Raw genomic sequence first — 22,444 nt, 5'->3', positions numbered from 1 at the left:
ACAGTTCAAACTGGACTCCAGACTTTCTGGCATGACTAATACAGTGTATTTCATCTAATTACATATGGAAAAACTACCATTGTTACAGGAACAGATATAAAATAAATACAGTAAACTGTATATTCCCTCAATTCCTTAAACAGCTTCTACTTTACCATTACTCTAAAATAAATTGCCAAATATAGCAGCTGGTGAAGATATACTAGATGAACAAACTGGTAATACTTCAGGATATTTCTCACACCAATATTCAGGACCATGCTCCAAAAGTGTCAATGTTCTCCATCAGAAACCTCAGTCTAAACCATATTCAACTAAACTAGACATGGTACTCAAATGATGGACTTGGCATACTGCTGTGAAATCTAATGCTACTTTTATTAATGTACCCGTGACCATTAGAGACTAACCGATAGGGGGCAGTAATTACAAATTCTCAAACTGTACTGCATGCAGTCAATAAAAGGAATGAGCATAAATGGAAGGTATCTTATCTGTGATAAATCTTTTTAATCTACAGAAAAGAAATGTGGAAAAAAATAGGAATTCATTGTCTGACGTTCATAACACCTCAATCTAGTCAGATTTAGGGGTCTCAAACAATATATAAAATTGCTTCCATAACTAAGCCAAAATTTCATTAACACACTGGTAACCAGCTGCCATATGGAATAGAAAAATAGAGGCAGCAAGGGGGTGTGTGTGTGTGTGTGCGTGCGTAACCGTTAAGATTAACCGATAAGCCTGGTCTTACTAGTTAATTGTGTGAACGGCTACATGCCAACATTCCTAATACTGAATAGACAGGAACTAGTTTTATAGTAGCAAAACTTTATTCTAGCATCAGGGCTTTTCAACCTAGCTAAAGCACACTGTAGGTCTAACTGTTACTTCTGCTAAGGGATCTGCAACAATTACCCTAAACTGCAAGTTAAAAAAAAATAAAAAGAAAAAAGGAAAAAAAAAGAAAAATACCCCCTTCCCCCCCCAAAATAAAAACTTTAGATATCCTGAAAGGAAGAAAACACCGAAAAAGGAAACCAAGGAAAATAAATGTAATGGGATTAAAACCATCACTGATTTTATAAAATTTTGTAGATTATCTAACCAAAAGTGTACAAATTAGTAAACATCTGACAGTTTTAATTCATTTTTGTATAGTGTCAAAAGGTGAGCAAGAGCTTCGTAACTGAGACCAAGACACATTACATATGATGTTGATGATCAAGAAGCACGTGATCTAACACTGATTACAGTAGATACGTCCAAAGGCAGACTAACTGAATAAAAAAAAACTTGCTCTGAAATAAAGTGTCAATTGAAAGTTTCTTTGGATAGGTACCAAAACACTCATTGTTTCTTACAGTGCCAAGTATGTTAATGTGCTGAGTGACAGTAGAAAATAAGCCTGTAGAGTAAAACACATATTAAACTAACCACTACATTCCTGTGCTTAAACTCAAGCCCTTCCCCACAGCATACAGCTAAAAATGAATTTATGATAGAAATAACACTAGTTAAATTAGGATTTCTATGTGTAATTATTTCTACGGATGTTAGCTGTATGATGGTGCATGGAAAACTATCATGAATATGTATTATAGACAGTTTAAAAGTGGTCTTGATAAGTTGTATTTAATCGGGATGTTAGCTATTGATTAATTCAATAATCGTGTAACTGCAAATTTTAGCAGTTACATGACTATGATAATCCCCTCTCCCAGGGAGTGCAACATCAGTCAAAGCAGACATGTCGTACTTCTTCCTAGAAAACATAACACACTGTATTCACATCACTCTCCATCCTTTGTGACCCTGGCAGCAAGAAGCATAGCTCAAGACCAAAAAATTGGAACCCAGTAGGATAACCTCATCCTTTGCTGCTATGACAGGAGGCTGGCTTATATGTGTTTAAGGTAAACAAGAGATGTTTAAATAAAGTATGAAAATAACTGCAACATTTAACACACAAATCAGGCCCTAACATAGTATTAAGATGAGTCTTAACATAATTCAGTCACAATGCACATGTCTTTAATATTAAGCAGCTGCAACCTTAATATGTAGTATAGCCTTAAGATGTGCATTTAGTATATAAAAGGTCAATACTCCTAACTTTCCCAGTTCCTGAGAGCAGCATCAAGATAGTTTTAATTAAACATGCAAATTTGACTGATGTTGCATTTTTTCCTTTGGTTCATGCCTATTTTGAAAGTCATCTCTCAGAACACAGAACAGGGATGGGGTAAACGGCAGGGCAATGGACTAAATGACCTCTTGAAGGTTACTTCCAGTCCTATGATTCCATTATAAGAAAAAATTGCACCTCGGTCAAACTGCTAATATTTGGGTGCAGACAGTTATTTGACATTGAAAGAGAAAACGAATTTTTAAAACTGGCTTAAAACTTGCAAAATATGGCAAAAAAGGGTGGGATCAGCAATATTTTTTCACCTAGGATTTGTTCAGATTCCTGATTTTAAACCAGTTTATCTTCCCTCACTTATTTAAAAAAAGATTTTACTGTTTTTCAGTTGGTCTCAGTTGAGACTGCTGAGCAAAGTTGGGTTGTAAGGCCAAGTAGAGAGAATGTATAGTTCTCGTTTTACTTTTCTGTGCCAGCTAGATTACTGAAGCACACCACCTTCAGTTTTTAGCAGGTGCATATTTGTTTCCCCAAGAGGCTCTGACTCCAGGAGGACTCACCACAAAGTAGACTTGGTGGATTTTATTTAGCTATTTAAGTTACTGGTGGACAAAAATACCTAAATTATTTTCCTAAAGCTTTCTCTGAACTGAAGTCAAGCCTAGAATTACAAAGTTATGAGCATATGGAAGTGAAAATGGGAGTTCAGAAATTGAAGGCTTTTTCATGGATATCTATATGTAACTATAGTATCTGGTTTTGTCAACACACTATTCATGGTGAGAAACTGACAGACGAAGGCTGGGAGAAGGGAATTTATCTGTACAGAATCTGCCTATTACATAAAAAAAGCTCTTTATTATCACTAAAGCTTTGAAGAAGAAAGAATTTCTATTACTAATTTGGGTTTATAGCACTAAAAAAAGCCCATACAAAAAAGGAGCTCCCTAACAATAGAATTACAATAGCCACCTAGCAGCATTCAATATCAACTCTGCCAGCCAGCATCAAATATCAAATGGAGATACATTCTTAGCCTGACAGTAAATGGAAACAAAAGGTCCTTCAAATCCAAATGTTAAAGGTCTTTTCCAAGAGTCCTCACACCTTAAATTTCATATAATCTTTTAAGATCTAAGAATTAATCTTTGTTAGGGTCTGAATTTGTAGTTCTATGGTTTCTAGGTGCTTTCGTCATCAATGATGGAGCTCTACTGCTGCAGATACTACGTCAATGCATTATCCTAGTGTATAACTGAAGATCAACTACCACCGATTCACTACATTCCCATAGGGCACGGGTGGGAAACCTCAGGGCCGGGCCTGCATGCCTCAGGGGTCCTCCCCACTGCCAGGCTGGAGCACACAAAATCTACTATCTGTGGGCCTCTGATGTGTGAAAGGAATAGGGAGTGTCATTCTCCTTCTCAGGCAGGGGCCACTTCAGTGATGGTTTGTTTTGTGTGTGCACGCGTATGAGCTTCTTACTTGTATGCAGCCCCTGACTGATTTTTCTACGGGCCAGTAGCCCCTGACCCTAAAAGGGTTTCCTAACCCTGCTATAGGGAGTAATCTATTGCATAAACCTATACACAGATATCTTGGGATATCAGCTACCACATGATAAAACCAAGCACCCATTGGCTTTAACCAACATAGTAACTTAATTTCAAGTTCTCCATACATAGTGATTTACCTTGGTCAGTTTTGGTTGCTGGCTTCCAGTTTTCAGCACTAATTACTGGCAGACAAACCTGCCCCTTTTCATCAATGTTAGGGTGATAGATCTTTGTTTTAAATGTAATCTTGGGAGGTTTGAATGGATATTCTGCTGGAAAGTTGATTTCAATTCTGAAGGCTCCCTTATCATATGGAGGGTTGTCCTGGAATGAGAAGATAAAACATTAAGGTATTTCAGACATCAGAACATATATACTTGAAGGGACTGTGGCTATAGATCTCAGGATTTTGAATGGTCCATGTTTAAGATACACCTGTTTTCTGGGTAGGCCTTCAGCTCCATTTACTTAAGTGTGTGTCAAACATCAAAACTTGGATATTCTTTTACAGAAAGGTAATAGCATTTTGTCAATATTTTTTATTTACCCATAAAAGGAAGAAAAAAGTTACTACACAAAAAGCAGCACTGAGGGGTGGCTGACATTTTTACTAGGTGAAAGCAGAACTTCGTGATAATGGTGACAAGGCCTCCAATCTCAATGTTTTTGTTATTCTCCATTTCATAAAGGTTTTCAAGTCTTCTTATAAATACCGTCTGGCCCTCGTGGCCAGACACCTACTCCTAGCCTGCTCCTGCCCCCTCATCCCTGGCCAGACACCTACCCCGCAGAGAGAGGGGGTTTGGCAAGTGTAGCAAGCAGGGGGTGCAGTTTTTATTTAAACCTAGTTTTTATTTAAAAAGAAAAGCACAGGGCTTAATATTGTTTAGGAAAATGCCAAAGCAGTAAAACCCTTTTATAAAAAATATATTACTTAATAAACATTTCTTTCCCTAAAGGTAAATCTTTCTTACTTCATTCACAAAAGAGGCATGAAAGACTGAAATGGATTATTTGCATGAATTAGATAACACAGATTTTAACTTTAAACTTGTCATTCTACAGTGTTTCAAATCCAAAGGATCAGCAAGAATCTTGATGTAGCATATATTATCCATGTTCAGGAATGGCTTTCAACTAACAAAGCCAGAAGCACTGCAGAACTGATGTTGAAAGTCTTTAAGATCACATGGTGATTAAATTTCTCTCCAGCTTTCTAGTGCATCCAACCAAAAGGCAGCATTGATGTCCAAGTAGCTCATGTAGCTATTCATTCAGGAAAGTGAGTATGAAACTTGGTAATGGAAGATGCCCAAAATAAAGGTGAAAATCCACATGACTTCAACTAAATACACTTCCCCTTTCCAACAAATCCCTCTCTATTTAGCTAATATAGTAATAATTTACTTTTAGGGCTTGTCTAAACAGTGCATTAATGTAGTCTATAAGGGTGTGATTTCCAAAGAACTTTAACTATCAAGTCATCCCTGTAGAATTCTGCTGGTGCACAGTAAAGGTTCCCTAGTGAACTTTCACATAATATAAACAGCATGCTGTTAAGCACACCAGAGTTCATCACAGATCAATTAATGCACAGCACCTTAATACGCTTTAGAAGTCACAACCCCATATGATGCATTAAACACCATGTAGACAAGATGAAAAGTTTCCTATTAAAACGCCTCTTTCAAGAATATAAAACCCCAGACAGTTTTAAAAGTGGATGCCAACATTTAGTTACCTAAATCCTTACCTAAATGCATAATTAAGTGGCCTGTTTTTCCAGAGGTCCTGAGATTTTTAAAACCCAGCTCTAAGAGCCTAATTTAAAATGCCCAATCCTGAAAATTCAGTCAAAATTATTTTACACTGAGCATTTTAAAGTAGTGAGACTAGATTTTTGGGGGGGGGGGGGGGAAGTATGTCAAAATTAATGGCATGTTTTCCCATAATTCCCCCTTTCTCCATTATCTTTAGTCAGTTTTAAATCATGTAGATAGTAAGCTCTGATGCCATAGCACACCTGATTATATGGACCAAAAATGTTCCCCCTCATCTTTTCCATCCATGTGTTGAATACATTTGTCTATATGCACCAAGTCATATGCGAATGTTCACCACCAACAAAAACACAAAACCTAGCTGTGAGCGCTCTGCTAATCAGCTGTGCAGCATTTGAATCTCTCCTGATCAGCTGGCCAGGGATCATCTTAAGGGAACAATGTTATGGACTCAGTTATTTTTGTATTTCCTGCACCAGTTTAAGACCGGTTTAGGCCCACCTATCTTGGCATAAAAACCATACTAGAAGGACTGTTTTAAAACAATTTCAAAATTATTCCTGCTAAAATTAGGTAAATATGGTTTGCCTGGCTATGATAATACTGCCATAACTGTTTTAATACTCTTTTTACTAAGTCATAATAGGCAGACAAACTATGTTTATGCCAAGTTAACAGAAACCATTTTAGAATTGTAAAAATCGATTTACTATCATGATCTAAGTGCCATCTCACACAAAGCTTTAGAGCTTTTGTATCTGCTTATGTTTTGTTACCACACAGCTTTTAGTTAAATGGTTGCATCGATACAGTGTAAATACTGTTTGTTGGCACTTTTGTGGACAAAATACTCCTGCTCCCTAGAAGCAGGATGTGTGTTGTTGACAGGACAGCACTTCTGTTGACAACTAACCATTCACACTGCCCTGGCAAAACTTTTGTCTTGGGGGAGGGAGAGGGAGGGTACCCGTGAAAGCTGTGGCAGCATAGAGAAAGCCTTAGTCTAGCTGCTTCAAAGTAAGATAGTCTTTACATGTTATTGCATTACCCCAGAATTACGGACTGTCACCACAAACCTCTCTGTCCTCTTCCTCCCAACTAAGCTGCAAGTGATTGTTAAGCAACTTAAATGCTCAAGTTCCCTTACAACAGAATTTATTTTAAAATATACAGCTTGTTAAATTTCATTTAAAATGCATTTGTCTTTGTGAGCAAGTAAAATTCAAAGATGCCTAGTTAACCTAGAAACTTATTTTGATTCAGGAAAAAAAAAAATCAATGGGGTGGCAAGTGGTTTTGAAAGCCCTACCCCTCATATATACACACTACATTCTAACTGCCCTAGATCAGACTATAATTTTTCATAATGTAGTTAAAAAGATTCTATATGCAAATTTAGTATTTCCACATTTAAAGACTCATCTAGTTTAAAAGATGTTAAATATAGGAATTCCATGACAATTTGATATTTAATTGTAGGAAAATGTTTTTTCCCCTCAGACCTGGTATAAACTGGGATTATAAAATAATGCCATTTGAGGATTATGACACTTTTGTTAAACATGCTTTGTTTATAAGCCGACAATCCATTTTTTTAAATAGTCATTTTAATATTAAAAAAAGTGTCTGTACACTAAAAAAAGCAGGACAACATAACAATATGACTAAGGCTCCAATCCTGCTCACAAGGAGCCAGTTGCAAAATCAGACCTGAAGTTTTCAAGCATTTATCTAGGTCAGGGATGGGGAACCTAAGGGCCTGTGGAATGGATGTGGATCTGGCTCAAGGCCCCTGCCCAGCAATGAAGAGCCCGGTGCTGGTGCTCCAGTCCCCATGCCACCCTCCCATGAAGCTGGAGATTACAAAATGTACTAGCCTAGGCCCCCACTGGTCTCTATTGTGCCAGAGGAATGTGGGGAGTGTCTTTTACCTTCTAAGTCAGGGACCACATCAGTGAAGATTTGTTTTTGTGCTTCCCACTTGTGTGCAGCCTCTAACTGATTCTTCTGTGGGTCAGTGGCCCCGACTGAAAAAAGGTTCCTCACTCCTGATACAGGTACTAATGTGATGTCCATCATGACAGCATTCCTAGTATCTACGGATTTATCCTGACACCTATGTGAGATAAGGTAATTCCTATACCTCTATAGTCTCAGAGGGTACGTCTAGACAGGCTTTTGTTGAGAGGCTTTGTCGACAGATACTGTCGACAGAGTGTCTAGACTGCATCCAGTTCTGTCGACAAAGCAAGCCGCTTTTAATATTTTTTAACATTATTGCCGTGTAGATGCAATAATGTCTTCTGTTGACAGAACTCTGTCGACAAAAGGCATTATTCCTCGTAGAATGAGGTTTACAGCCATTGAGAAAAATTGCTGAGTTCTGTCGACATTATGTTGACAGAACTCAGCAGCAATAGACACGCAGGTATAGTTTTGTCGACAAAACCCTGGAGTCTAGACACAACCAGAGAGTAGGAGATAACTTGCGCAAAGTCATGCAGGAAATCTGCGGTACAGCTGAAAACTGAATCAAGAACTCCCAAAATCACCCACATTAGTGCTTCAATCTCAAAATCTCCTTCTTCCCTGGAGCATCTAAAAATGCAATTATGCAACGCATACATACCTAGGTTATATTTAGTGCTAACAATTAACATTTTACATTTTTTATCATTGAAAATAAAAATAAATACGTCAGGGGTAAGGGTTAGCTGTGGGTCATGAGTCAGGCCACCCCACCGCTGACCTGTGCCCTGTTTGGGGATGGCTCCCACATTCGGAGTTGGTTAATGAATAAGCAGGGACATGATGGTGGAGCTGCAGAGAGCATCCTGAAAAACTGCAGGGCTGGCGATGCTGGACTGTAAGCCAGGATTGTGAACAGGACAAATATGAGTCCCTGGTTGTGGGAGAGGCCACCTCACTACTAAATGGCTCCTGCACAGCAATGGAGCCATTCACTAGTGGGGTGGAACCCTCCACATCAGGGACACTGACTCTGCTGCACACTCCTGGCTAGGGTTCTCTAGTCTGTTCGGCTAGGGCCACAACTTTCCGTACATCTTGTGCCTGCAGGGATCCAGCATCACTGGCCCAGCAGCATTTCAGGATGCCCTCTGCAGCTCCACTGTCACAGGCCAGCTTGTTCATTCACCAGCTCAGAGCATGGGAGCCATTCCCAAACAGAGCACAGTTCAGTGTCCAGTATCACTAGCCCCACTCACTCACTCTCCCACCAGGAACATGGGAGCCTTCTGAAGACAGGACCTCTTCAATTACAAAGTGGTTTCTTGCATGGCCAGGGACCTGAGGTCCTCCTTTGCAGTTCTGGCCAGGGATCTCTGCTCCAATGGTCCCAGATAATTGCAGCCTCTCTAGCACATAGTGCCTGCAGGTATTGGGTATTACTGGTACCCAGATACTAAAGACCCCTGCAATTCTGCTGTCACACAAGTGAGGGAGAGGGACTGAGACAGCAAAGTTGCAAGGTGCTCCCTCAATGGCTACAGCACCGGTGACACCCAATCTCTATAGGTGCAAAGGTCCCTGAAAGTCTCCTGGCACTCAACTGGTGTGTGAGAAAGCAGGTCCATGACAGTGGGGCTGCAAAGGGCTCCCTAAACTGCTGGAGTCATTTGGCAGTGGGCTAGCCTTCCCCCATAAATTAAGGCTTGTCCTGGGGCTAAAATGTACTCCCACTGCAGGATCAGGTGTCACCAGCCCTGAAAGCACAGGGAGCCCTCTGCAGCTGGACCCATTCACTCACTCTGACAACAGGGCTCCAGAGTGCTCCCTAAACAGCTGTAGGGCCAATGAAGGCTTGATTGCTGTAGGCATGTTAACTGTTACTGATTTTCATTTTGGTCAATTTCAACATGTCAATGAAATCAACATTTAGCAACTGAAACTGAATCCTGCTAAGCCTAGTTATTATTATAGCCAGTAAACATGAATATTTTCAGGGCAACCATTTGCTGGATCTTATTTTCTTCTTCATACATAAGAAGAGTAACCATACTATGAAAGCCATGCTTTAAAACAGCAAATAATCACCCATGTGTCAGGTTCTAATACAGGCAGTCCCCAGGTTACATGGATCCGACTTACATCGGATCCCTACTTACAAACAGGGTGAAGCAACCCCGCACTAGCTGCTTCCCCCCAGCAGACCAGGGAGACGCGGAGTGGCTTTTCTCAGCAGACACCTCAGCTTGAGAATAAAGGACTGAGGGAAGTGAGGTGTGGGAGAATAAAACTGAGCTCTGGAGAAATGTTTGGCTAGAGTTTCCGCTACAATATGTACCAGTTCCGACTTACATACAAATTCAACTTAAGAACAAACCTACAGTCCCTATCTTGTACGTAACCCGGGGACTGCCTGTAGTTATGGATGCATCCCCCTTGCATTTGCAACACAAGTTATCACCAGGTACAAACAGTGCTGTATTGTGCTTGAAAGCATTCCACAAGTGTTCTATACTCACAGGAACAATAAGCCCTTGCCAAGTCAATAAATTAGCTTCATCAACCTGGATATTACGGAAGTTTTTCATTCCACACTTGCGGATTTCTTCAAGTTCCTGAAAAAAAAAAGCAGAGCATAAGTGTACATTAACAACAGTAATAAGCATCATGTTCATTTTTTTAAAGAAATTTAAAGGTAAACACGGGTTCTTTTGTTTTATATTAATCTGTTTCAGAAGAGAGTTGTGACAAGCCACATAATTAACAAAACACATGGAATTCCTGCACTCAAAGAATCAGTTATCTAAAGCAGGCAATCAAAATCTTTATATAATGAATTAAAAGATACACCATGAAATTATAATAAAAGCCTAAAAATATTGCATCATCACTATCTATATCTATACACTTTTGTTACACAAATGAATGTATGACATTAATTCGTTTTAAAAACTTATTCTCAAAGAATTTGTGGATTGAGAATTAGGGATGTTAGATAATGTTCACTTTAGTAACCATGTAATCAATACATTTTTTTGCAGCTACACGATTACTAAAATACTTCTTTGGGGTGGAGCTGGCAGACAGTGCATTCCCTGCACTGCTGCCGCTGTATCAGAGGTTTTGGCTCCCCTTGTGGACAGGCCACTTGTGGACTGACTCCAGATACAGAGGCAACAGTGTAGGGTGGCAGCAGCCCCTGTCTGAGCTCCCTGTGGACAAAGCCTGCTCCAGCATACCAGCTGCTTCCTCCCACATCCGCATTGCTGCCTCTGATACAGAGGTAGATGTGCATGGAGGTGGAGGTACGGTGGGATGTATGGGGCTCCCTGGAGCCAGCATGCGCAGAGAGTCAGCTCCCTACATGTATCAACTCCCACCTGCCCCCCTCTCTCCTATGTGCTGCTGCCTCTGATAGAAAGGCAGGAACAGGGGAGAGAAGAGGACATATGGCTCTGAATGAGAAAATACATGTAGGGTACTGGCAAAGTCAGCTTCCCTCATGTTCTAGCTCCCGTCTATGCCACTCACCTTCTGCACTGCTGCCTCTCTACCAAAAGCAGCAGCACAGGTGTGGGGAAGCAGGTGGTCCGCGGGAACCAGTATACATGGGGAGCCGCTTAAAAGCCAGCTCCCCATGGGCACTGGCTCCTGCTTCTCTGCCTCTGATCAGCCTGCCTGCCGCTCTGCTGATGCAAAGGCAGGGAAGGGAGGTACATTCATCATTAGGATGAACTGATAAGCATAGGCTTATCGGTTCATCATTTAAACAACTAAATGCTAACATCCCTATTGAGAATATTTATCAACTTGTCAGCTACAATACAAGAAACAGATATGCTGGGACTTGACTATAAGAGAAAGTTATACTGATTTAATTAAAGTTATTATTTTAAATTAATCTAATTAAATTTACACAAACCACTGTGTGGATACTTATTTTGATTTAAGATTAAAGCTAAACAGAAATAAGCCTACCTTAAACCAAAATAAACCAGAGGATTGTACCAGTCTAATTAGACTGGTTTAGAAACCAATTCAGTTTACCTCCATCATATAGAGAAAGCTCTAAATTAAGGCTGAAAACAAAACAAAGAAACAGCAATATTACAGCAATTTGGATACTTAATACCTTCAGGAGCTGCAATATAGTTTCTTAGCTCATGTAGTGAGCTAACTGTATTTTCCCTTTCCTCAGCAATTATTTCTGAGGGAATGACAAGCCTTACAAGCTAAAACTTATTAGTTTTCAGTGAAAAATAAGCCAATTACATACAAGTTTACACAACATTTTAAGAGTTTAAATCAAGGAAAACAAACCCTATGTTTATTTACTGTATTAATAAATAAATCAGTAAAGGGCACTCCCAGTCCAAATCTGATGTTTCAGAGACAGCAGCACAGGGACCCAAGCTACCTGCAAACAAAGGCTACCCTGTGGCGATATTGAGTAATCATGTAACCACTAAAAAAATTAGTGGTTACATGATTATTAAAAACCCTTCTTTCTAACATCCCTAGATCTGGTCCAGCATGATTTTAGTTAGCTGGATGTCCATTTATTATGGATGTGGACAAGTTCCCATAAAGTTAATTTACAATCACTTGTCCTGACTCTCACTGTTCTGTGCTGTTATTTAGCTCTAATTTATCCCTAAATGCCTTTTAAGAGCCCAGGAAGCAGTGGCAATGTTGGTAATGCTGCTGACAATACTGACCTCCCATTACTTGGCATCGGTCAGGAGGGTGTTGAATTAGAGAGGTTCAACCTGTATTTAATTTTGGACACTGAAAGTACAAAAGGTTCGAGAGTGCAGAAGATTGTGTTTTTTTCTGAACAGCTCATTGTTTTTTGTTGGTTCATTTTTTTGCATGTAGCATTGAGTCTTCACACTGAACTACCCTTTTTCATAGCCCACAATTTTAAAAAACAAAGCATATTCTAAGCCAAAAATAACTTATGGAATATCATTAAGAGAGCAAGTTACAGATACCAGCACACATTTAAAACAAAACATATCCAAAAACCAGCAAAGATAGAAAACTGGTTATTTTAGATATATTTTTAACTCCTGATTTTTATATAATATACATTTATATATATTAGTTCTCTCAAATTGCTCCTTGTTTAGAATTAAGATTGTGTCAGAAGTTCTACAAACACAAAAAGACATGTCTCTGACTAGACAAGCTTGCAATCGAATACAGGTTGCACCTCTATAAACTGGAATTCTCAGGTCTAGCAGGACAATGGATGTTCCAGAATCAGAGAGTAGCACCGTGCTGCGGGAAGGGGGGAGGCTGGGAGCCCAGCACAATGCATGGGGGGGGGGGGGAAGGGAGGAGAGAAGGGGGCTAGGGAGCCAAGCATGCATGTCTCAGCTGGGCTGGGGAAGGCGGGACTGAAAACCTGGCATGGGGCTGGGAAATCACAAGGGGTGGGGTCAAGAAATTTGGCTTGCGACCCAGCTGGGCTGCCTGGAAGCCTAGTGGGGTGGGAAGACAGGACATGGGGTGGTAGCAGGAGGTCCAGGAATGACCTCCCCTGGCAGAATCCGAGGACCAGTCAGGTCCCAAGGTCACCAGACCAGGGAGATCCCTATCTGTACTCATAAATAACTATTTCATCTGTTTTTAAGACAAGTTAATAATCACCGTGATAAGTCTGTGCCTCCATCAAAATAACTGACATTTAAATGTCAGAAAGGTAATCCTATTATTCTGAATCTGCAAAAACAAGAAATCTTGTGGTACCTTAAAGACTAACAGATTTATTTAGGTAAAAATCCACTTGATCAAATTAATCTTTAAGGTGCCACAGGCCTCATTTGTACATATAAGTGGGGGGTAAGCTTTAAAAGAATGAAAAAATGAATGACGTTAAAATACACAAATACTTTCACTTTTATTTTAAAATCTTGACATGTCTAATGTGGTTGATTTAAGAAATGCAATAGAGTACAGCTATAAACTGTGATTGCCACAAAATTATTAAGCTTTATATACAACCAAAGTAAGTTTCAAGTGAAATCAGCAAGCCTCCCTTTTTTCCCCCCTTAAACTCCTTCATTCAAAGTTAAATGAATTAGATTTTCCTCCCCCCAGTAATACTACTGACTCAACACTGCTTCCATTTGAAATGACATATAATAGTGAAACTAGTTCAAGAGATCTCTTCTGTCAAGTATCACCGAATGTCTGAGACTGATTCTCTACTGACTTTTAGCTACTGCAGCAATTCTACCTCTGCACAGGAAGTACAAAGTAGGTATAAAAAGCTGCCAACTCAGACTAGAATATAGTACATGTATTTTAAACAAGTATGACTACACAAGGTGCAAGACTGTGGAGAATCATGTTCTTTAGTACCAACCTACTTCTTTATTAGAAAACCATCTCCATTAGACATTTGTGTCACTATCTTATAGGGATGTAATAGTGTAGTCAATTAACTGATTAACCAGTAAGCATTAACCTATAAGCTTTTGCTACAGACTACATGCTTTCCACACCCCCACCAGTAAATTTTTTAGCAGGCTGGCTGGAACTGAGCTGGGCTGCTGGCTTGTTCTGGGTCCAGGACCTACCCCTGCTGCGGCACTGCATTTAAAGTGTATACGGTGGTAGGTGGACAGACAGCCTGGCTCAGTTCTGGTTCGCACCAGTTCTAGGAGCTCAGACCTGCTCCCCCGGTACAGGTGCTGCTGCCACCCCATGCAGTGCAGGCCAACAGACAGTCGGTCTGCAAGGGGAGCTGGTTTTTAAACAAGTGTCAGGGGGCTCTTCGGGAGTGGGGCCAGAGCACACTGGCTATCAGCCACACCCCTGGGGATTTTAGAATAGTCAAGTAGCTGATAAGAACTAATGAAGTTTATCAACTATTCAATTAACTGATATTTAACATCCCCTACTACCTTGTGGTTGCTTACAAGTTTCACCTTATATTCAAAAGCAACAGACTGAAAGTAGCACTCTAAGGTTTCATGGTTACTACAAATCAGTAACTTCCATATTAAACTTATTCACTTTAGAAGAGGCTTTCATTTAATGCTTCTCTGGCAAATTCAACCAGGAACCTGCAAATCAAGTTGCGTTCCCCCTCTGGCTAGTACATTGCCAGAAAAAGATTTTGTAACTGAAATGTAGTTACTTCTGTTAGTGATACAAAATTCATAAAAAAAAGTTAGCACAACAAAGGCAATAAAGCTAATGAATAAAAAACAAACAATTGTCAAAGAAATAAGAAAATATGATTCTGCTGAATGTCCACAGGCAACAGGCTGGTAAAAGGTAGCACCTTTCAGAATCAGAAAGATGTCTAATTTCACCTTATGACCACTGACTCTGAAAGGACGAAAAGGATTCTGGGAAGTGAGAGACTGAGGCTACATATGCATTTTTTTTCTAGAAGGTAGTGAGTACTCAGATTCCCATTCTCTCACATCCTCTTCAATGTTGCTGTTTTAAGTAACGTAAAATTAGAGACTTTATGAGAGTGTGTACAAATAGCCAGAACATGGAAGCAGGAGTGCACACTCTTGATTCTATTTCCAGTTCTGCCACCAACTCTAGGTGACCTTGCTGAATCAGATTCCCCTTTTATAACATGGAGATATTATATTATATGTATGCATTGGGACTTCATATTTGCCAAGTGTTTCAACATGTTGAGATAAATATTACTGTATATAAAATGGAGACTATATTGATTGATATGTAATATTTAATCATAAGTTACAGCAGTAAAGGGACAATCACAAAAAGAATTAAGTATTTTCCTATATGTTTATTACCAAAAATGAAAAAGTCCTTTTAACCATGTATGCTATTAGAAAGCATAAATTAAAAATTTAAAAGCAAGCAAAAAATAAAAGTGCCATCTACTTGAAATCTTGTCAATTAAAAAAGTTAAAAGTAATTTCAAGTACTAAACATACACCTGAGTCCCTCTGCCAGTTTGTGATTTTATAAATAGCTGAAAAACCCAGAAAAATGTCCTGCTAATCTCTGAAAAAGCTACACAAATAAGGAAAAAAGACTTGTGCACATGAACCATCCCAAGACTGCCATCTGTCAGTCTACATAGGGAAAACAGGGCAACTACACAGAAAGGGTATGTCTAGACTACATGGCTCAACGGAGCCATGTAAATTTTAGTTTATTTGGCAAACACACACCCAAAGGGTATAAACCCAGAGCCAACTGAAATCAATGGAAAGACTTCCACTGACTCCAGTAAGCTTTGTATCAGGCACAAAAGTGCAGTTAAATGCACAAAGTAAACAAACTGAATAGAGAAAAGATATTCTGTAACGAATATTTAGGCATAAGAGTAGAAAAACAATTTCTAAACGTAACTGTTTTTATTACATGTCCCGTAAGCCAGTGATAAGATGTTAATCTATTTCCATTTCTGGTTTTGGTACCGCAAGTTAGTGGGTTTTTTAAAATCAAATTGTGTAATATTTAGTTTTCATAAAAGCTATAGTTTAGGTTCAATTGAAACATTACAGTGTTGCGTTACCACATATCCTTTATTTTCTGAAAGACTTTCTGTGAGAAGACTTAAAGTTTAATCTCTGCTCAAATTCAATTGAGTAAAATAACTTTATCCATTTTTTAATTATAAAACCATACTGTTCTCACTTCTGCTGTAAAATGTGCAAACTTAAAAAACCCATACAATTAGGGATGGGAACATGTAGCCATTTACAGGATGAGTCTGGAGGCGCATCAGTTACTCCTAATGGTTATACACAGTAGGAATGTAAATGAGCAGTCGAGTCAACTACTCACTCCCCCCCTCCACCTCTGTATCAAAGGTGGGGGGAGAATAAGAACTAGTGCCAGCTTAAAAGCTAGTTCTCTCAATAGGGGAGGGCAATTTAAAGGGCGAGGGGGGTAAAGGGAGGCTGCTGCAAAGCAGTCTCTGCCTACAGTGAGCCCAGGCTCATCGTGTGCAGAGGTAACAGCAGCAGTTGGGGCTGGCTGTGGACAGAGGCTGCTGGACCTAGTGACAGCCAGTATTGAGTGAGCCTGGCTCATGCCGATCCAGGACTGCTGCAGCTCTGTATTTTAAACTAAATTTAAAATGCAGAGCTGCAGTGCTCCTGCTCTGTCCCAGTGCATGCTGGTCCAGTACTTATCCCTGCTGCAGGAGCCAGGCTACCTCCTGAACCAGCATGAGCCTGGACAGAGCATCTTCCTTTAGTGTCTAATAGTCTATACAAATTGTATCGATTACATGATTAGTCAGTTACCCACCTTTTAAAATCCTCAACATGAAGTCCCACCACTGCCTCCAATACAAACGTGTGTGTGGGGGAGGGGGGGAAGAGTGGCAGGACAGGCAGGAGCCAGTGAGCGGGGGTGGAGTGTGGGGGCTGGCTTTATAGCCAGCTCTCCACTTGTAACAGCTTCCACAGAACTGCTTTCCCCCTTCTCTGCTGCCTCCCACAGAGGCAGTGTGGTGGGAGGAGGTGCAGGTGGTAGCTCATGCTCACAGGGTACACCCTGTCATGCTGCTGCCTCCCTGAGCACTGGCTTCCACATGCTGCCTGCCTCCTTCCCTCCTCGATACAGGGACAGAAGGGGGGCAAGGTTGGAGCTCGTACACATGGGGAGCTGGATCCTTGGAGTCGCTTCCCCCCAACCCTGCTGCCTCCCATAGAGGCAGTGGGGGAGGGGAGAAAAGAGAGGGGGGCAGATGGGAGCCAATGCTCCCAAGGAGCTGGCTCCCACCTGCTCCCCTATATGTAAACGTGTAACCAGTGAAATTTACAGGGGTTACAAATTTACAAAATTAAACATATTTTAACATCCATACACACAACACCACATCAGATACTACCCAAGAGAGTCTTCTGGACTACTAGTTATGTTTTTAAGTCTCTCTCTCAATATACAGTTGACCCAATCCAATTAAAAAAGTATAAATTTCCATATATGATATTTTATATTAACATGATGCATATCTGCAAAAAGAAATAACTTCACCACCTTTTCCATACAAGCCTCTCTCCCACCTTCAATTGTACCACCCGCTATTATCATCTCTCCAACAATCCATCCATTTTAGGGTTTTATACTTTGCCCATTGTTGTAGTATCCAAGCAACATATAAAATCAATAGCAAGAGCAAAATAATTGGTTATGGACATCACTGAGTTTCTGGTACTTCTGTTTCTGGAATTAGAACTCTACTTAAGGATTTCTGTGGTGTTGATAGGTAAGGGTTAGTAACAGTTTGGAACTAAGAGGTGTTTTAATTGTATCAATTATGATGTAAAGGCTCTGTGAAAAGGGAAAGCATTACAGGGTTTTCAAAGAGTCCAAATTTGCCACATCTCCTCTGGAAAACTGGTTCATAGCTGCATCCTCTTGACAGAGAATGCCTTGTTGCCAACTCTCACATGCTTTGCTCTGAGGTTTGAGATCTGCACTGTTCTAAAGGAGCACAGCTGTCTTGATGGTTCATAGATTAAGCAACAAGTACATCAACATCCCAGTTTTAATCTACTAACCACACTTGTTACAGTAAACTTGGGGCCTGATCCCGTAAAATTCTCATACAAGTACCCTCCCATGACTTCAATTATTAGACTAGTCAGATGAATGAGAGTTTGCAACAAAAGAGCCCTCACTAGTTACTGTGTGTACAGGTCCTAGCACAATGGGATTCAGAACTCTAGAAATCACAACATCTCACTCACCATCTTGAATGTTTATGATTATAACCATACAATTGCATTTGTATAAATTTCAGTATGTCATATTAAGATTTGTAAATTAAACAAATGTTAGGGGACTGCCTCCTGCTTGTTATGCTCGCCAGCCCCCCTCTTTCTGGCTACTTTCACAGCCAGAGAGACTGATGTGATTCTATCACATGGCAGGAAAAACCTTTTTTATATATAAAGAGATTGTTTTAGAAAGATTATTTTTAATAGGTAATATGTCAGTGTCATGAAACAAAACTATTTCAGTCAACAGTAACCAAAATGTATAGCCAGGCAAAGAAAGAAAAAACACTTCTTGAAAACAGTCAAAATCCAGTGATTTAGAATCAGACTCACTACAAATGGACTAACAAATGGATGAGAAAAAAAAATAAAAAAAAAATCAACAAATCCTAGATATTTACTTCGTATATATTTTGACATAGTTATATTTTAACAGTTCTAAAGCTTGAATTTTTTTAATCTCAATGTTCTACTGCCACTAAATAATCCCCGGTCCACAAAGCTTCCTGAAACTGAACATTTAAAATGATGAAATTAGAGGTCAGTACTTAAGACTCATAACTTCACACAAATGTCAACAATTAAATTTATACAAATCTAAAAAATGCTCAAAATAAATAGATATTATCCACTGAAATTATAAAAATAAAAATTGAATTCGGTCAAAACTAAATATAAATAAATACTGGTTTTCTTAATTTAAAAATGAAGTTTTCATCTGCAAAGTAGGGGTGTTACTTCAATCTCCCACACTTTATCTGGTCTAGTTATACTGTAAGCTCTTCACAACAAGCACTATTACCTAATGCAATAGGACCCTGATCTCAAATGGAGCTTATTGGTGTAATACAAATAAATAACCATGGTCCACATCAATGGTTCCAAGCAACTCCAATACTTTAGAATAAACATTTTCCATTCACTTACATCCCTGTTCATGTGTAAGTTGTATTTTGAACAATCTTGCAGGAAGTTCCAAATTTATTTTCAGTTATAAAACAAACTACATTTAGTTCAAAGACTTGTAAGAAAGTTGAGATTTTAAAATTATTAATTATTTATTATTATTAAGAGTGAAAATAGAGCTAAAACTTGGTTTCCTTTGATATTTCCAGAATTCATTATAAGACCCTAAGCTTTGTTTAAAAAAGCATAATTTACATAACTGAGGAGACATCCAATTATTTAAAAAAATTAGGAAAATCTGTTCAGCAATGAAACACATGGGTAAAGTTTGTGTACTGTGGAATTGTATGATAGGCCAAAATGCTGAAGCCAGGTCCCCACTGAAGGGCCCACACAGATCCAATTATAGAATCTGGATCTTTTTTTTTTTTTTTTAAATCTAGCTCTCAGGTAGTCCCATGACAAAACTTGATGGCAGCTGGATTGAGCTAGTATAGAAAGAATGATCAGAGTAATTGGGAGGGTGGGTAACAATTTCAGCTAATTGTGGTGTTTATCAAAAGGTAACTTCTGAACACCTAAGAGCATTATGTAGCTGCTGAACTCTTGGAGAAAAGTTTCTGATTATTACAATTCATGAACACAAAACAAAAATGAAAGTAAAATCTACTAGTTTTGTTATTAATACATCTCTTTAGTCCTAACACCACTCTCTCAAATCAGCTAATGGCTGGCCACAAATTTCTTCTACAAGAGATATATCTAACTGCAGCTAGAGAACCAAATATTTTTTTAAAAACCTTAAAACCTATATTCTGTCTCTGTAAACATACTGACAATACAATTAGCACCACAAAATGTAGTAGAATGATAACTAGCTTTGGGAGATGCTTAGTAATATTAGTTCTCTGCAGGCCTCCCGATTTTTAAGATTGTATATGTTTTACTCCTGTTCAGAAATGTACTAGGAGTATTTATATACATTTACTTTACAAAAAGTTTAAAAAGATGAAATTTAATTTCAAAGAACAAAAAACCTAAGTTTATAAAAACAAAATAACTATTCTTGTTCACCATGTGAAACAGAGGGAACTCTCATTTTGACATACTTGCAGCAGTAGCTTCACAGGTGGTAGTAATAAATATATATTATTAAAATAAATACAAAAATAAATCCAAATTAGTTCAATCTCACTAAACTCATAAAGGGGCAGTTTATATTCCTCGCTGAGGTTATGGATATTGTCTTGTATGCATGACTCGGCATCCAAAGTGTTCCAGTTTTAATTACGATCTACACTCTGAACAAACTGAAAATAGCAATGCTAATCTTAAATGAAGCCAATATTGAGCTATCATAATTCTCTTTTCCATTATAATCCTCTAGCACACTTGAATGTATAGACTGTGCATTTGTATAACTTAAGTTTCAGACCCCATTCCAGCAACTGGCTCAACAAGGATAGACCCCTATGTCTGGTTGGAACACAATTGATCTTAGTAAGACTCGGAGCAGGGCTCCACCTGACTGATGCCAGTTTCAGGATCAAGACTTTAAAGAACAAAACTAACAGTAGTGGCACCAAACTTCTCTCCCATCACATACAAGATATGTGAAAAATGAAGGATATTGCACCACATTCAGTATGTCCATGCATCTATGTATCACATGGATAAACTATGCCTGTTGTAACTATTTGAACAATTTACTCACTGTCTCTATTTTTTCTCTCCTTTCACCCTCCTTTTTTCCCCCCTCCCCCTCCCCCCCATTTATTCTTGGATCTGGAATTCTAATACTTTTGTCATCTGAAGAAGTGGGTTGCGCCCCCAGTTGCTCATATACCATCTACATGTTTTGTTAGTCTTTAAGATACTACTAGTCTACGTTGTTTTTTTAAATTTTTCCTATTACAGATTAACTCAGCTACCCCTCTGAAGCTATATAATCTGACTCCAATTATGAACACTTCAATGCAAAGAGCAAAGCATATTTATATAGTTCACGGTATACTGATAATTAGTTGATTCAGACCTACTAGTTGCTATAAAGAAAGTGTGGCAGATCCTTGCCCAGAGTAGTATGTAATCTGAATTGATGATGATGATGATGTCATCCACTACAAACACTGTAAACTTCAGGGGGCAGTGGCTGTCCTTCTAAGTTTTGGTATCATGAGCTCCAGTCATCTGAAAAAGCAGGCTGTGCCTACAACAGCTCATGATACCATCTACATGTTTTGTTAGTCTATGAAGTGCTACAAGACCATTTCATGTTGCTTTTCTGTAAAACTAACTTGGCTACCCCCTGAAGTTTTTAAGTGTTTGGAATAGCTACATACACTATGTGAGAGCTATTACAAGAGAATAAAGACACATTGAAGAATAGGATTAAACTATTATAATAAAATAATTCTTAAGTAAAAAACCTACCACGATAGGCCTGAGCTGTTCTTTACGTTACTATTAAACAAGTCCTACTGAATAAAAGTTTGGGAACAACAAATGCATCTGTCTTTAAGACAAACTGAATGAAGTAACTTCTGAATCTAAGTATATATTTCAACTTCAAACACAGCCACCTCTCCCTCATTTGCGGGGCAGAAAGAATACCGTTAAAACCACAAAAATGAATGTAATAACCTCAGTGCGTCCCACCTTATGCAGTTCTCATTGTCCCGGCAGGTCGGGGCGTCTGCCCGTCAGAGGCTGCGGGGCGCTCGGGCAGCACGTCAAGCAGTTTGGGCGAATGGCTCCGTCCCAGTGAACCCGGGGAGAAAAAGCCCTGCCCTCGGCCGGAGCCCAGGCAGCATTTCCTCCCGCACCAACTCTTCCTCTTTGCTTAGTCACCGCAAGAGCCCCCTCATGGAGGGGCCCGAGCGGACCAGGGTACCCCTAGCACCTTTCGCCGGCTCCCACACGGTGTCGGGCGGCCACAGCGTCTCGGGAAGCCAAGCTCCGGGCAGAGCAGGCGGAGGGAGGCCTCTCCGAGGCGCGGCCTAGATGCCGGCTGTTCCCGTTCCGGTCCCCTCGTCCCACGGACTGCCGCTGGGGGAGGGGACAGTTCCCCCGCCCCGAGTCGGAAGCGAGAGCTTCCCCCCCACACCCTTGGCGCGAAGGGGGACCCGAGGAGGAAACGCTCCCGCCCCGGGCCGCCCCCCTACCCGCCTTCCCCTGGCGCGGCGCTGGATGTTACCTTCATCAGCCTCCTGCTGGCCGCCATCTTGGATCTGCTTCTGCTACCCCACAATGCATGGCGGCTGCAGCCAGGGCGGCGCTTCCTGAAAGGGAGGGCGGGGAAACAAGGGCCAATCTCCTTCCCCGCCCCTTCACACACCTCTG

The 22,444-nt window shown here is 39.9% G+C and overlaps 1 protein-coding gene across 1 annotated transcript in view; it reads right to left on the bottom strand.

The window, feature by feature from the left end:
* UBE2L3 (ubiquitin conjugating enzyme E2 L3) overlaps window positions 1-22,444 on the bottom strand; it is a 24,814-nt gene extending 2,370 nt beyond the window's left edge. Inside the window, exons 1-3 of the mRNA XM_075898273.2 lie at window positions 22,299-22,444; window positions 9,974-10,069; window positions 3,843-4,029 (exon numbers count right to left, since the gene is read on the bottom strand). Coding sequence (XP_075754388.2) covers window positions 3,843-4,029; window positions 9,974-10,069; window positions 22,299-22,325 — 310 coding nt within the window. The 5' untranslated portion in view covers window positions 22,326-22,444. The remainder of the gene's footprint in view (window positions 1-3,842; window positions 4,030-9,973; window positions 10,070-22,298) is intronic.

This window comes from Pelodiscus sinensis, chromosome Z (genome assembly GCF_052426305.1).
Source record: "Pelodiscus sinensis isolate ZL-2025 chromosome Z, ASM5242630v1, whole genome shotgun sequence".
NCBI classification, from domain to species: domain Eukaryota; kingdom Metazoa; phylum Chordata; order Testudines; family Trionychidae; genus Pelodiscus; species Pelodiscus sinensis.
Note: the sequence above shows the minus strand (reverse complement) of the source record. Positions and strands in the feature narration are given on the sequence as shown.